At 36.3% G+C, this 18,279-nt stretch overlaps 1 protein-coding gene across 1 annotated transcript in view; it reads left to right on the top strand.

The window, feature by feature from the left end:
- The window catches only part of LOC106874052 (uncharacterized), a 57,739-nt gene that overhangs the window by 23,018 nt on the left and 16,442 nt on the right, over positions 1 to 18,279 (top strand). Inside the window, exon 2 of the mRNA XM_089362089.1 lies at positions 7,019 to 7,754. Coding sequence (XP_089218215.1) covers positions 7,019 to 7,754 — 736 coding nt within the window. The remainder of the gene's footprint in view (positions 1 to 7,018; positions 7,755 to 18,279) is intronic.

The following is an 18,279-nucleotide window of genomic DNA, read 5'->3' on the forward strand; positions in this document are numbered from 1 at the left end:
CATTTGCCGAACCGCTAAGTTACGGAGACGTAAACACACCAACATCGGTTGTCAAGTGATGGTGGGGGACAAACACAAGCATACATATACGAGGTCTGATCAATAAGTACCCGGGCTGTTGCCATAGTAACGAAGCTAAAGCATGCAGAGTAAAGCCACTTGATACAGATTGACCATGAACTCTGCTGTGCATATGCAGTAAGTCTTAACATTCTAGCTCAATTCTGCTGTTTACAGCAGTGCTTGGGAGAAAGGTGTGTAGCATGTGATCATCGCATTGACCACGACAGCGATACCTGCTCAGAGGCCTACACAAAGTTGCAGAAAGTCTATGGAGCAGTTTGTATGAGCTGCACACAAGTGTATGAGTGGTTCAGACGTTTCCAAGATGGCCGAAAAAATGTTGATATTGCCGAGCGTTCTGGGAGACACTCAACTGGCAGAACTGAGAAAAACATCACAGATGGGCATGCAGCTGTGAGAGGAAATCATTGAATCACCATCCATGAATTATCAGCGGATGTGCAGATTAGTTACAGTTAAGTTCAGTTCATTATCACTGAAGATTTGGGTATGAGATGTGTGTCTGCCAAGTTTGTGCCCAAACTACTGTCACCTGACCAAAAGGACACTTGGGTTTCAGTCACACAATATCTTCTTGATTGTGTCAAGAACAATGAAAACTTTGCGTAAGCCTCTAAGCAGGTATCGCCAAGCTCTTGGCAAAATTTAATGCAGATTCTCTACTCAACTTTCTCTATCATGGTCAATGCAATGATCACACACTACACACCTTCCTGTAAACAGCAGAAGTGAGTTAGGGCGTTAAAACTTACTGCACATTTGCAACAGAGTTCAAGGTCAATCTGTGCCAAGCAGCTTTGCTCTCTGTACTTTAACTTCATTACTGTAGCAACAGTCCCGGTGTATACTGGTACATATATATGACGGGCTTCTTTCAGCTCCTGTCTACCAAATCCACTCACAAGGCTTTGACCAGCCTGCAGCTATAGCAGAAGACGCTTGCCCAATGTGCCATGCAGTGGGACTGAACCTAGAACCATGTGGTTGGGAAGCAAGCTTCTTACCACACAGCCATGCCTGCACCTATAAAACAAGCACCAAGGCCTCACCAATATGGATATTATTTTTAATGAAGTTTTCTACAAATACTTCATCATTTTTTCAGGACAATCTTTCAAAGAAAGTATATGAGAAGTAAAAGTATTTGTTTAGCATCCGTAAATTTTTTTTCATTTCTTTCAGCTGAATGGCTTATGCTTGTCTTTTTGTGTGTGTATGTATGTATGTATGTTTATGTACAAGTATATATATATATATATATATATATATATATATATATATATATATATATATATATCTATCTGTGTATGTATGTATGTGTATACACATATATATGCAAATATACATACATACACCAAGAATTCAAAAACGTGATTCAGCTGAAAAAATTAAAGAAATAAAAAAATTTTACGGAAATTTTTGAAGAAAAACTATCACTTCTCATATACTTTCTCCAAAAGACTGCCATTTTCAGATGCTGTAGATTATGATTATATCAGAATTTGTTGTGAAAAGTCTTTTTCAGAGTGACAAGAGTTTCAGATAATTCATTTGTTCCAACTGCGTTTCTTCATAACTTTCAAGAAAAAAAACGAGCATTTTTTTAATGAAGTTTTCTACAAATACCTTCCAGATGGTGTAGATTATGATAATATCAGAATCTAATGTGGACAAAAGAAAATGGTGTGCATGCACACATACATGTCTACAAAATGTAACTTGAAATTTTGATAAAATTATGTGGTGAGTGTTGTTAAGTATGTGTGCATGCTCATTTTTTTTTTCTGCACAGTAAATTCTGATATAATCGAAATCTAAACCATCTGGAAGATACTTGTATAGTATTTTATTAAAAAATACCCCTGTTTCAGAAAGTTATGAGGAAACAAATTCGATACGTGTTTATTATCCGAAATTCCTCCTCCTCGAAAGAGTTTTCACAACAAACTCCAATATACTCTTAATCTACACTACCTAAAAGGTATTAGTAGATAATTTCATTAAAACATATCCAGTTTTTTTTTGTTTTTTTTTTTGTGTGGAAAACTTCTTCAAACTTCCTGTCAGTTGAAAAGAGTAATGGAACCCTACAATATTAAAGAAAGAAAGAAAACTTATGTTGGTGTGTAATGATTAGATCATTCATACAGCTAAAGTATTTGAGGAAACAAAGTCAGGGGTCACACTTGTGTAAGGTTGCCACTTTATGTTCTAATCATTAAAGAAATATTTCACTTCAGTCCCTGTCTTTCTAAAACAAATGTAATCTTTTATCTTTTACTTGTTTCATCTGCTGGATTGTGGCTATACTAGGGTTTAATTAGACAAACTGACTCCAGTATTTATTCTTTGAAGTCTAGTACTTATTCTATCATTCTCTAATGCTGAACCTCTTAGTTACAGGGACGTAAACAGACCAACACTGGTTGTCAAGCAGTGGAGAGACAAACACAAAGACCATGCACACACAAAGACCATGCACACACACAGATGCATGCATGCACACACACACACACAAGTGAGTTTCCGCTCAGTTTCTGTCTACGAAATTTACACACAAGGCATTTGGTTGATCCAGGATTATAGTAGACAACACTTGCCTCAACGTGCCATGCATTGGGAGTGAACTCAGAACCACATGGTTGCAAAGTGAGCTTCTTAATCACACGACCTTAGCTTTTAAAAAGATATTAAATATAGAAAAGAAAAGTGTTGAAGTCAATGAAATGTTCAGTCTTATCAAGGACCAATATTTTGCCCAATTCATTGGGTCTGCTCTTGAATATACAATTTTTACATTTAATGACTGCTTCCATGACTTATGTCATTCTCTCACTTTATCTCTTTCAGCAAAATTTCCCACCATTTTCTAATGTTCCCTTCTCTTATCTCTGATATGTCTGTCACCTTCTTTGACATGAACTACCCTTCTTTGACACGATCCTTCCTTTATCACTGATCATCCATTACTTTCTTTGACACCACTCACCCACTCATCTTTCTACACCTGTATTCTACAGGTAAATTCTCGTTCTTAACTTGAGCATGTATCTTCTCATTGGCCATTCATCTTCTCATTTGCTACTACTTTATGTACAAGATGTGTCACTTCACCATTTAAAAACTTTTGTTACCCTAAATCTCTTTGGAATTGCTCTCTCTTGACCCCAGATATTTGTTGAAACATTTATGTTCTTGCTCCACACATAATGAAGAATTAACCCCACCCCCACTACTCCATCTGACATCAAATGCACAATCGTCTGCACTCAACTCTTTATATTCCAAAACTAGGAAGCCATTGGAAACTTCACCACCTCTTTTTAGAGCCACCCAATCAACTTTTAATGTCTTTTCTTTTTCTGTGGTACATAAAATTATTCGTACCTGTTAAAAATGTTATGGTATGTGTGTGTGTGTGTATCATTGTCATCGTTGTCAAGGGATGGAAAATAACAGATGCCAAGAGGCAGAGACCACACCTCAAAGACACAGAGAGCAGCTTGCACTTCCTTGTCCCCATCAACTCTCCCCTGCGGTAAAGATCCTTGGCCTGAACAGCCACCTCAGGCACTGAAACACTTTGCATTCATCAGGATGAAGAGGCTTAATCCCCCACTACAGATTAACTACTTGGATATAAGTTAATGCTCCCGACTATAGATATGTGTGTATGTAGCTGTGTGGTTAAAAATTTCTCTTCCTAGCCACGTAATTTTGCATTCTGTCCCACAATGTGGTGTCTTAGGCAAGTGCTTTCTACTATAACCCCAGGCCAACCAAAGCTTGTCAGTGAATTTGAGTCAGAAACTGAAAGAAGCCCCTCAAATACACATAAATGTGAACGTGTGTGTGTGTGTGTGTGTTTGTGCCTTCTTGTCTTAACATTACATGATAGTTGTAAATGTATGTCACCATTATACAAGTAGCGTTATTTATTTCTTCTGGAAAACATGTCTAGTCACAGAGAAACAAGTGAGGGTTGGTGACAGGAAGGGCCTCCAGCCATAGAAAATCTGTTCCACCAAATTCTGTCCAACCCATGCAAGCATGTAAAAGTAGACACTAAAATGATGATGAGGATATATAGTCAACACCTCCTTTGGACGTCTGCAGAAGTATGTATGACAGAAACGAGCACTGTATCTGTCTACCAGCATCAAAGTCTACAAGGCAGCTGTCATCACTACTCTCTTCAATGGGTGAGAAGCTGAGGTACTCTACATGAAAGCTTCCACCTTTACTCCATCATGGAAATTTCATGGAAGAAATACATCACCACCAACAAAGTCTTTCAGCAGGCCAATGTTCTGAGCATTGAGACCATGCTGCTGTTCAGACAGCTCAGATGGATAGGCCACACTTCACACATGGTCAAAGCCAGAATACCAGAGATTGTATTCTGTAGCAAGCTCAGACAGGATCTCCCCAGAAGCATTTCAAAGATCAGTTGAAATACCAGCTCACCCAGGCAGGGATAGACCCCACAGAGTGGGAGGAAGATGTGAAGAGATTGCATCCATACTGCTGCAAGCAACTTTGAGAAATCTGGACCAGTTGTGGCAGATGAGAAATACTAAAGAAGGAAAGAGTTGTCATCACAGTTCCCATCTGATCAAAGCCTACATATTTGCTCCAGCTACACCAGAGCCTGTCATTCAAGGATCAGTTTACATAGCCACTTAAGGGATTACTACTCTTCCAAACATGGAGAACTGACATAATTCTGTGTGTGCTTAAGAATGATATAACAAGGATGGAAGACATCAAGCTTTAATCTACTGTTAAAGCCTGTTATCCTCCATCCTCATCTTATATTAATCTTGTGTTGGAATGAAGGTGGAAGCTTTCATGAAGAGCACCTAAGCTTCTGACCCATTGAAGAGAGTAGTGATGACAGCTGCCTTGTAGACTTTGATCCTGGTAGAGGGGTTGCACATGTGTATCCCACCCTGGAATATATCCTACTGTAGGATAACATGTAGTAGCCAAATAACAACATAAGAACTCTTAACTGCACATAATGAGGGTTTTACGGAACTTATATTAAATATATATGTATGCATTTATGTGTGCATGTGTTTGTATGAATGAATGACGATTAAATGTGTCTAGAATACTCAGCCACTTATATGTTAATTTCATGAGCAGGCTGTTCCATTGATCGAATCCACGGGAACACTCATAACCAATGGAGTGCCCAGCCAACTTGGGGAATTCAGTGGATCAAACAACAGAATCATCATTGACAAACAATGGCAAACTATCCATCCATCCATCCATCCATCCATCCACATATATTTATGTACTCCTAAGGTTTCTAGGACCCTGGGTACTCTGAATTTCTTTCCTTCAATATATACTTTTAAAATGTTTTGACAAAAAGTAAAAATTGCAACAATTAAAAATAGAGTTACAAATTTATTAAATGTAATAATTAAATGTTTTGTATTTTTTATTTTCATATTTTTTCCTCATGTATTTCTTGGAATATCTCATGGGACTTGGTGCTCTGTACCACATGGTCCCCTGGGTGACTGCCTAAGCTGCTAATATCTTCAGCTGACCATGCATGCACACACACACACACACATTTTCTTATATTTGAAAATTACTGACACAACACTGTTTCATTTTGATACAATAATGTACTATAGAATAAATCTATACATTTTAGCCAACACTGCATATGTGAATTAAACTTAATTAAATAGACTTGGCTGTTGTAAAAAACTGCCTTTTTATATAATTTCTATTGCTTTGTGGACTGGAAGAGAGGGAACAGCTATACTGGTTTCAATTCTTTATTTGAGATTTCATAAACAACTGAGTACCTGCATATAAATGTTCGCAGTGACACACACACACATGTCACCATCATCATCATCATCATCATCATTTGTTGTCCCTGTTCCATGCTGGTATGGTTTGGATGGCTTGACAAGGATCTGATGAGTCCAAGGGCTGCATCATGCTCCAGTGTCTACTGTAGTATGGTTTCCATGGATACCCTCCCTAAGGTTAACCTGTTTAAAGTGTGTACTGTGTTATCTACATATAGATATATATGTACACACACACATGCACACACAACCACTATTATAAATTATTATAAATTGATTTACTAATTTAATTTATTAATTTACTAGCCATTAAGAATTTTTTTTTTTTTTTTGAGAATCTGCCATCCATTTTTTTTTTTTAGGAGAGTAGATTTAAGGGAGATTTGGTTGCTGTTTCTAACAGATCAGTCAACTGCACAGAGGGTGTCCTGCAACATTGTTGTAAAAATCAATAAATGATCTGTCTGCTAGCAGTACTGTGTTAAAACCCTCCTTTTGGTTTGAATCTTGATAGAAATGTTAACCATGCTGTTGTGTTGGTAACTATTTTAGATTGAATCAGAAAATGTGTGAATAAAATTTTTATCTAACTGAAAATGTAAACAAATTTGTAGAGTCAGCAGAGCATTTATTAGATAGAATGTCTCCCGGTATTTATTGTACAGTTGGCAGTTAACTTTGACTTTTATTGTTTCAGGGTCAATAAAATAAATTATCAGTCCAAGGTGGTGGATTGGTGGAACTGTGAGACCATCAGGCTGGATGCCTTGTGATATTTATTTCAGATCCTTGTGTTCTGAGTTCAAATCCTGCTATGACCTACTTGCATAGCAGACCTAATTCATACCTTGGCTTAGTACCACCACTTAGTGCATTGGTTTCTTTTAGAAGAGTCCACTTTGTTGCAAACATTCAGGTCAAGTTTCCGATTTAAGAATACTTATCTCCAATCTCCTCACGAGTCATGTGATGAGTCAGGGGTAGCTTTCCCTCTTCACTAAAATGATAAAAAAAATAAATAACTGAAAATTCTCTATAAATCTTATGCCTATTTAAAAGAATATTTTTCTTCTCTATTTTTGTATTTCTAGGTTTCGGAATATGTATCCTGGTCAGTCAGTCTATACCATGAGCCAAAAATTCTCCTGTGATGAATGTGATGAAGCATTTCCTTTGTATGACCTGTTGAAAGCCCACATCCGCACAACTCATTCATTGGCTTCACAACAGCAACGTAGTTATTGCTGCGCAATCTGCAACAAAGCTTTCACACAGAGAACAAACCTGCGTACACATGAAAGAGTGCACTCTGGTGAAAGACCCTACAAATGTGCGATGTGTTCCAAGGCATTTTACCAACGTACCAATCTACGAAATCACATACGAACTCACACAAACGAGCGACCTTATACTTGCACTGTATGTGGGCGTGCCTTCACTCAGCGAGGTAACTTGTACCTCCATGAAAGAATTCATTCTGGTATTCGTCCATTTCAGTGCAATATCTGTGAGCGAGCATTCTCGCAGAAGGGTAACCTTAAAAGCCACCTGCGCACACATGAGCGCAAGAAGGATGCAGGAAAACACTTTTCTAAAGTTGAGGGGAATAACATTACTGCATTTGTGTGTGGCCAGTGTGGAAAAGCATTCCAGCGCCAGTCCTTGCTTAAGTGTCATGAAAAAACACACCAACTTGAACAGCAATCACTGAAACAGAAAGGACGTGAGGATAAGGAAGAAGACACGGCATTGAGTAACTACAAACAAAGTGGTATATCTCAAGCTGTCTTTCCTGACACATCTTCACCCTTGCTCCTGAGAATCACCACAAAATGAACCTTTCCAACAACAGTCTAATAAATCTTCATTCTCTCTCTCATATACACCCTTTCCCTTCTCTCTCTCTCTCTCTCTCTCTCTCTCCATCCTTTGTCACTTTCATGCAGTCTCTTTCTTGCCCCCCCCTCTTTCTTTCATAGACCCTATTTCCCTGCTCCTCATACTCACTCTCTATTTCCTCTTAATTCATTACTTCTCTCATTTTCTCTGTTCTTTTTCAATCACCATCATGTATACACTCTGTATTACATCTTCACTATCATACGCTATATATATCTTACAACAGTTACAATATTACACATACATCATGCAGCACCTTGTCATTACATCTGCACATTTCTTCGCTATTAACTGAGGTTAAAGTGGTGGACCACTGACTACATAGGCATGTAGTCATGCCTATGACTACATGTTTGTTCAAACCTTACTACTACTACTACTACGATTACAATCAATCAGTGTGTTATCTCTCTAAGCAAAATATACAACCTGATTTCTCCAGTTTACCTGTCTAACTGAAATGATTTTACTTCACTTAGGAGGTCTATTTTAGAGTTATTACCCCTGCCTGTCTTGGTAAGATTTAAGCCACGAATTTCTGTTTATGTCTCTTCGCTGTAGAGAGAGAGAGAGAGAGAGAGTCTTGATCTTTTTTTTTTTTACATGGTGTTAGCATTATTTAGACAGCTCCCACTCATACTTCATGGGAGGGTGTCTAAAAGTAGGAATGGATATTCATTTGCAAAAACAATCATTCACACTAACAATGAGAAATATACTTCATAAAACTAGTCAATAAGGGAGCTTCTATGAGGTCGATTGATTTTCCGAAAACAGCAGCCAGATCTCTCTCAGATCACATAATAAATATACAACATATGTAACTAGTCACTGAGAGAACCTCTACAAGGTTATTCACCATGCTAGGAATAGTGGTCACTTATCCTCAAATTTCACGACAAATATGCAATATATATAACTAATCAATAAGGGAATTCTACACAGTCATTCAACCTACAGAAATAGCAATCAAATTTGCCTTAAATTACACCCTACCACTCTGAAAAGGGAAGAACACATTATATAATGTAGTCCTATATTTTGCAATGCCTGCAAAAAGATTGGATGGTCATGACTGGAATACTCTGATGTGTGTGTGTATTATGAAAATAAAAAAGACACCTCAGGAGAGACAAACTTTATCAAATGTATTAGCTTATGTGTGTGTGTGTATGAACATGTGCAGGCTAGTGGTGAGGGTGTTACACTAATGGTTGCGAGATTGTGATTTCAGTTCCCAGATTGGTAGTGCATTTTGTTCTTGGAGGAAAACACTTTATTTCATGTTGGTTCAGTCCATTCAGATGTAAATGGGTAACCCTATGATGGTCTGTCATTCCATTTGCGGGTGAATGATAACCTGCCCACCTAGCCAGCAGGGTGACACCATTCTAAAGCTATAACAATGTGAAGAAGCACATTGTGACCAGCAGTGTATAACAACATCTAATAGTCTTGTCTGTTCCATACAATAATATATATGTATACATGTATATGTATGTATATATATGTATATATATATATGTGTGTGTGTGTGTCTATGTATCTATATCTATATATGTATGTATCTATATGTATGTGTATATATATGTATATGTGTATGTATATATATATGTATGTATGTATGTATATATATATATATACATATAAATATATATGTGTGTGTATATATATATATATATATATATATATATATATATATATATATATATATATATATATATATATATATATATATATATATATATATATATATATATATATATATATATTATATATATATATATATAAATATATATGTGTGTGTGTGTATATATATATATATATATATATATATATATATGAATGTATGCATATATAATATATGTGTGTATATGTGTATATATATATATATGTGTGTGTGTGTGTATCATCATTATCATCGTTTAATATCTGCTTTCCATGCTGGCATGGGTTGGATGGTTTGACTGAGGACTGGCACCAGAAGGCTGCACTAGGCTCCAAGGTTTTTACTGCTGGATGCCCTTCCTAACAGCAACCACTCTGAGAATGTAGTGGGTATCAACCACACTCAAATAGTGCTTTTTACATGCCACCGGCACGGCAGCCAGTCAGGTAGCACTGGCAACGACCGTGCTCAAATGGCGTTGTTTACGTGCCACCAGCACAGGCCCAGTCAGGCAGCACTGGCATCGACCATGTTCATATGGTACATTTTACATGCCAGTCAGGCAGTACTGGTATCGGCCACGACAATGACTCAACAGGTCTTCTGAAGCACAGTTTATTGCCCAATGATTGAAGGGTACTCTTAAATGGACCAGTTATGCGACACTCACATAGACTAAGGTCATGGTCTCACTTGGCTTCCCACGTCTTCTCAAGCACAGCATATCTCCAAAGTTCTTGGTGTATATATATATATATATATATATATATCATGTGTGTGTGTATATGTATGTAGATATGTATATATATATGTATGTAGATATGTGTGTATATATATATATATATATATATATATATATACATATGACAGAGAGAGAGATGTGTGTGTATATGTATATACATATATATATATATATATATATATATATATATATATATATATATATATATATATATATTCATTTCTCTATATATAGAATTAAGGATAAAATCACTTTAATGACGATATATTAATAAATCCCTGGTTAAAACGACAGTGAGAACGATAATTTAAGGTAAATGTTTGATTAGGATCGTGAGTGCTGTCATCTAAAACCCTCACACACACACCTACACACGTATGTATGTGATTGTTCATACATCTGTCTTTGTTTTTCTATAAATTTGAACTATATATATATATATATATATATATATATATATATATATATTGAGAAACAGAGTAAGAAGGTGGGCAGAGAGATTGTTTAACCAAGTGTCATGTTGGTTTGACATCATTGATATTTGACACACTAGTATCAAACTGCAACAGAAACTATAAATGAACAAAAGATAGAAAACTTCCACTTGACCTTTCAAATTGCTAGATGTAGCAGCCAGATCTCTCAAACTACATTCTACTATCAAAAAAGTCCTCAATACATTATCTAGAGACATAAAATAGGATAGTCTTGATTGGAATGTTTTTGAGCATAGGTCTACTGGATTATGGCTGACTGACCTGAGTCTAAACAACAACTACTGCTACAATACTAGGTAAACAATAAAAACATCAACACAGTAATATAGCAAGATACAACAGAATTTATTTGTATGTTATTTAACCTATACACTGATGTAACCAAATCTCCCTACCCTTATTAAAATGGTGCCCTAAATCTCAAAACTGAAACCCAGTGTGGTGAATCCATACCACGTTTCTAAACATTCAACCGACACAGCTGACTGAGGTTACTCAATAACAACTTTATCACTTCACTGCATGGCACAACACTGGCTAACGAGGGACTGTATATGCAGTCGCTGAAATTGGTGGAAATAACAGTCAAATCTTCCTCAAATTGCATCATATCTTTAAAAAAAAAAAGGAAGAGACATTGGATAATGTAGCGCCAGATATTTTATGGAAAGGGCATGGCTAGATTTACTTTAATAGTCATGTAATGCTAACCTGAGATTAAATGACACTAATACTACATCATACTACATTATATCATGCTGTACTATAATTACACTAAAAATATCTAAAGGGTGTCATATCATTAAAATCAGATTTCGCCATCATCCACGAAAACTATATTACAGAAGTCACCTTCAACATCTTCATTGCCACTGTCTCCATAAAAAACCATCACAACAACAACCGCAATAACAAAAGCATTCCTACAATGTTATGTGTAGTGCCAGATAAAGAGATTTATCTGCAACTACCAGAAAGATTCAATTCAATAACCTAAAATAAATGGCTAGAAGAGAATATGATGCAACCTTGATACTGAATTAAAATTCATTTGAAACAAACAAAAAGCCCTTATATCATTGCTTGACCTGCAAAAATTAACAGCTAAATTCCTCAAATCGCATCTTTGCCATCTCAAAAAAAGGCATACATTAGATAACACTGCACTGTGCTGAGTCTTGTCATTTAGCAGACAAATTCCTTGCAAGCCAAATATGCAAAATGGTTTCAATTCCCAGTTGAAACCATTTCATCTCACCTTCTTATATGTTGCTAATGTCTTTGGCAAAAAGCATGAACATCACAAAATCCCTTTCTTTTCTTTTATAAATTTAGGAACTTGGGCCTAGTCAAAAAGTGAAATAATTAAAAGAAACTAATAGTCCATCTAACTCTGAATCTATAAAAACTGAGTTCCTTGATATCAACCTCGACCAACTTGCATAATCGGTAATGTTATACTCACTCGTTCCTTTCTTTACCATTACAACTCTCTCCATTATATTTCGTAGACTGGTACGCTGGTAAAATGCCTTCATCGTTTTGTATACAGACATCAAAATAAAATATATTTAATATAAAGTAGATTTGAACTAATTGTGTTCTTGAAACTTTTCAACCTTATCCCCCCCAACACACACACATATGCATATGTATAAATATGTGTATCTGTATGTCCACTTCAATTTATGATTTACATACGTGTGTGTGTGTGTGTGTATTTATATATATATATATATATATATATATATATATACACATACACATACGCTTCTCGTTTATCCACCAATGTCAGAGGCTTTTACTTTAAAATTGACATTTCTTGTTAAAAACAACTTCCACAGGAGAGAAAATGTATTTGTTCTTGTCATATATTGTTTGCCTATTCATGAATGCATATGAATGGGTATATATATATATATATGAGGGAGTGCTGAAAAGTTACTGGCTTTGGATAAAAGAAAATACAAGAGGATCAATTAATTATGATTTTGTTTAACATATTCCCATCTCAGAGTAATACCCTCATTGCAGCAGTCCTTCAGTTTTCCTAAGCCCTATAAAAGAACTTGGAATGCTGGGCTTCCAACCAGGCCTTTCATGATACCCTTAAAGCCAGGAATTTTTCAGCACCCCTCATATATATATATATATATATATATATATATATATATATATATATCTTATTTCAGTCATTAGACTAGCCATGCTGGCGCACCACCTTCAAGAATCGTTAGTTTGAATGAATCAACTCTTTTTTTAAGCCTGGTGCTTACTCTATCAGTCTCTTTTACCAAACTGCTAAATTATGGGGATGTAAACAACTAACACCAGTTGTGAAGCAGTGGTGAGGGACAAACGTGTGTATGTGTGTGTGTGTATGTGTATATATATATATATATATATATATATATATATATATATATATATATGATGGGCTTCTTTCAGTTTCCATCTACCAAATTCACCCACAAGGCTTTGGTCAGCCCAAGACTATAGTAGAAGACACTCAAAGTGCCACGCAGTGGGACTGATCCCAGAAGCATGTGGTTGGGAAGCAAGCTTCTTACCACATAGCTTGCTCCTATATATAAGGTCATCACATAAGTTCTGTCCGATTTTACCTTTTTTAAAATTGAATGAAATTTTATGCATTTGTGTACATTTAAACTAATTAAATATTATTTTACAGAATAACAGAATTAAAATTTCTTTGATTAAAACCCTTTCTAACAGGGAAGTATCCAAAGAGTATTTGAGGCACATAATGCTTTATGAGTACAAAAAAGGAAACTCTGCAGCTGAAACGATTCGAAACATACACTCAGTTTATGGGAAAGAATGCTTGAATGAAAGAACTTGCAGAAGATGGTTTGCAAAATTCAGAAGTGGAGATTTCAGCCTTGAAGATGAAGATCGAACAGGACGTCCAGTTGAGTTTGATGATAAGCTTCTTGAGGCATTACTTGAAGAAAATCCTGCATTATCAGTTGAAGAATTGGCAATAAAGCTTAGTTCAAATAATACAACTGTTCATCATCATCTTCAACAACTTGGAAAGGTTCCTAAACTTGGAAAATGGGTGCCTCATGAATTGTCCGAAAGCAACTGCAAATCTCAAGTTGACATCTGCTCTTCTCTCCATTCTCGCGAACTCATTTCACCCTTTTTGGATAGACTTGTGACTGGTGACGAAAAGTGAATCTTCTATCAAAATGTTAAATGTCGTAAACAGTGGCTTGGTAAAAGAGAAAAAGCTCAACCACAACTGAGAAGGGAACTTCATGGGAAAAAAGGTTCCTCTCTCTATCCGATGGGATTGCAAAGGAGTAATTCACTTTGAATTGTTACCACCTAATACAACAATCGATGCTCAAGTCTACTGTCAGCAATTAGAGTGTTTGAACCAAGCTTTGAAGAGAAAAAGACCCGCTTTAGTGAATTGAAAAGGAGTGATGTTTCATCAGGACAGTGCGCGACCCCACACTGCAAAGATCACATCACAAAAGATCGAAGAGCTTGGTTGGGATAAAATTCCTCATCCACCTTATTCTCCGACCTTGCTCCTTCAGACTACCATCTGTTTCGTAGTTTACAAAATCATTTGGGGGATATAACTTTCGCAAGCCAGGAGGAAATCGAAACTGACATTTCAGAGTTCTTTGCTTTGAAACCAAAAGAGTTTTACATTGATGGGATTGAAAAGCTTGTAAATAGATGGGAGGAAGTCATAGATAATCAGGGAAAGTACATTGATGATTAAATTTCAATTAAATATAACATTTGATCACTTGTTTCTTTATTCAAAATCCGGACAGTACTTATGGGATGACCTGATATATAAAATGGATTGAAAGTCATTCATTATTTAAAATCACTACAATTGTTTTCACACATTGTTACACATGTAGTGCATTGGTGACATTAATATTGTGTAATCACTATCATCCATCAAAGGTGTAAGATGTGTTTATTCAGGTGATTATTTTAAAATACTCACCTGAAGAAAAACATCTTAGACTTTTGATGGATGATTACTAATTAGAAAATATGTTAATTATATCATCTCACCAATGTACTGCGGGTGTAACAATGAGTTGAAACAATTTTAGTGATTTTAAATAAAGAATGTCATTCAATCTGTTTTCTTTTATTTATCTATTTATTCTTTTACTTGTTTCAGTCTGTGGCCATGCTGGAGCACCGGCTTGAAGGGTTTTCATCAAACAAATCGACCCTAGGATTTATTTCTTAACCCTAGTATTTATTCTATCATTCTCTTTTGCCAAACTGCTAGTTATGGGGATGTAAACAAACCAGCAACAGTTTTCAAATAGTGATAGGACAAACACTACACAAAGACATACACACACACACGGTGGGCTTCTTTCAGTCTCTGTCTATCAAATCCACTCACAAGGTTTTGTTCAACCCAAGGCTATAGTAGAAGATACTTGTCCAAGTTTTCACACCATGGGACTGAACCTGGAACCATGTGGTTGGGAAGCAAGCTTCTTGCCACACAGCCATGCCTGATACTGTTGTATATCCAGTAACAAGAGTATTCTCACAGTATAACATCTGATAACCAGAATGAGCTTTACATAGCATGCTACAATGTTTTTACCCAAATCTTAACTATATATACGCACATATACATGTGATTATAGAACAAATTGTGATGGATTATCAGTCTGGGCAAAATACTTCATAAGCTTTCTGTTGGCACATCAGGCTAACAATATTACTTAGATTAGTGAAGAACTCCAGGTAATCTTGTGGTAAGGTCCAAGGTTATGGTTCATCACAATTCTGTATTGTAAATCCATGGATGGGCTCCAGACAAACTGGTTTTTACACATATATAAATACATAATATATATATATACACACATTAATACATATGTATATACATCATCATTATAGTTTAACATCCACCTTCTATGCTGGCATGGGTTTGACAGGAGCTAGCCAGGTAGGAGCCTGAACCAGATTTCTATTTGTTTTGGCAGGGTTTTTTACAGCTGGATGCCCTTCCTAACACCAACCACCCAGCAGAGTGGACTGAGTGCTTTTACATGGCACCAGCACAGGTGAGGTCAGTTTTGGCAAGGTTTTTACTGCTGGACGCCCTTTCAATTGCCAACCACTTTTTACATGGCATCAACACTGGCAGGGTCACCAAGTAACTTTGATCCTTTGAAAGGGGAGGGGGCATTGAAGGTGATCTTGTGTCAGATGTTGAAAGGTTATAGTGAGACAAAAACAGGTGTGCCACTGTAAAGGAGATCCATGGTTACCCAGCCTGAGGGAAGAGCAGGAGATGGAGAGAGAGTGTGGGAAAGAGATGGTGGCAGAGTACCTGGCATACTCACAAGGGATGGGAATCAATATAAATGGGATGGTTGAGCAAAAGGAGAGAAAAACAGATAGTGGCAAGTGCCAGGGCATACCCTTGAGGTATGGGAGTAATAATATAAGTGACAGGACATTTCCAAAGGGGTGTGAGCAGAAAGTGAGGGAGGGGAATGCACTGAGTGGTGAAAACCTGGGTATCTGGGACTACCAGATGGCAATGATACATTGGACTGGATCGGGGTGTGAAAGATACATATAAATACACACACACACTTGTATAGATATAAATATTCATATATATATGTGTGTGTGTGTATATATATATATATGGGTGTGTATATATATATATATGTGTGTGTGTGTATATATGTGTGAAGGCACATAGCTTAGTTGTTAGGGTCTTTAGCACATGAGTTTGATTCCTTGTAGCACATTGTGCCCTTGAGCAAGACAATTTATTTCACATTGCTCCAGTCCACTCAGCTTGCAAAAATGAATTGTACATGTAATTCAAAGGGCTAGCTTTGTCACATTCCGTCTGATACTAAATCTCCCTGAAAGTAGCCAATCATATACATTTATGTTAATGCCTATGGTTGGGTATGTTTGTACCTCCTTGCTTTGACATTGTGTAATAATTCTAAACAAGTGTCATCGTCATACAAAGTGTATCCAACATTTCTGATCTATGAATGCATGTTCAGCCATGGGGTAGTGTAGTTTTAGCTTACTTGGAATCAGTTGAGCATTGGGAATAGGAAGGGCATCCAGCTTTAAAAAAAAATCTTTCTAATCCATCCAAGCCTGGAAAAGTGCGTGACGATAGACTCACATATATTTGCATGCAAGTGATTTGATATATACTGTTCCACTGAATCAATTTTATATAGAGAATCTTAGGAATTAATAGAAATTAATCTGAATATTCTGCTCTTTTGACGAGTTTTGTCTTTCACAAGACAATGTATGTATATGATGCCATGGAAAACCAATTTCAGCATAGGCTTATTATACTAAGTTATGTAAATAAATGGATCTATGTTATGAAGAACAATCATTAGTGAATATCATAATCATCATCATTTAAGCTCCAATTTTTTCATGTTCACATGGGTTAGATGGAGTTCATTGAGGCAGATTTTGTATGGCTAGATACCCTTTCTGTCACCAAGTAAGGTAATATTTTCCCATAACCAGGCACATTTCCATGAAAGACTGGAAAAGAATGACACTACTTCTTTCAGTTTCTACCTACCAAATCCACTTGCAAGACTATGGTCAGTCTGGGGCCTACAAGCAAATGCATCATTTACATTAAATAACAGAGGTAACAATTTAAAAGTAGTTTGCTTATTCAGTCACATATACATATAGGGGTTCATTAACACTATGCTACAACAATTTTTCTGTTGTGAATTCTAACTATAGAAGTTAATAATAGGCTCTTTCTTCTACACCCAAGGATTTGAGCCCTGAGAGAAATGTACATGTAACTTAACTATTATTTGTATTATAACAATCCAAGATTGGATTTGGAAATGTATGAATATTTGCAGGTGGGACAGTATCCTGTTTCATAAGGTAATCACTGTCTAGACAACATATATGTTACTAGTTACAGCATGCTGAAGTTGTATTCATGAAAGATATAGTGTTTAATTCCTGTACATTTGTTCTTATCTTTGAATCAGGAGAAAAGGTATGAGTTATAACATTTGACAGTGTTTGTAGGACTAGTGGGAGAAAGAAGTAAGAAGATAACTTCAAACTGGAAGCCTGGCTCAAATGCTTGCTACAAAGTCGACTCCACCTGAGAAACTAAAGGTGCCAGGTGGTGATGAGAAACTGGGTGACAGATGAAGTCTGCTACCCAAGTAGGATATAGTACAATTTGAACTCAAGATGCAAAGAGCCACAACAAATACCTCAAGGCATCTAGTCTGAAGTGCTTACAGTTCAGCTAATCCACAGTGCTGGACTGGTACTTATTATCAACCTTAAAAAAAGATGAAAGGCAAAGTTTGATCTCGGCAGGATTTGAACATTGAGTGCAAAGAGTCAAAACAAACATCGCAAAGCATTTTATCTGACACTTGAACGATTCGGCCAATTTGCCTAATTAACAGAAAGATATTAAGATAATGATGTTGATGAGTTGAAGTGGGGCATTGTTAGTGTTGTAGGTTA

Source organism: Octopus bimaculoides, chromosome 14 (assembly GCF_046866305.1).
Source record: "Octopus bimaculoides isolate indiv1 chromosome 14, ASM4686630v1, whole genome shotgun sequence".
Lineage (NCBI taxonomy): Eukaryota > Metazoa > Mollusca > Cephalopoda > Octopoda > Octopodidae > Octopus > Octopus bimaculoides.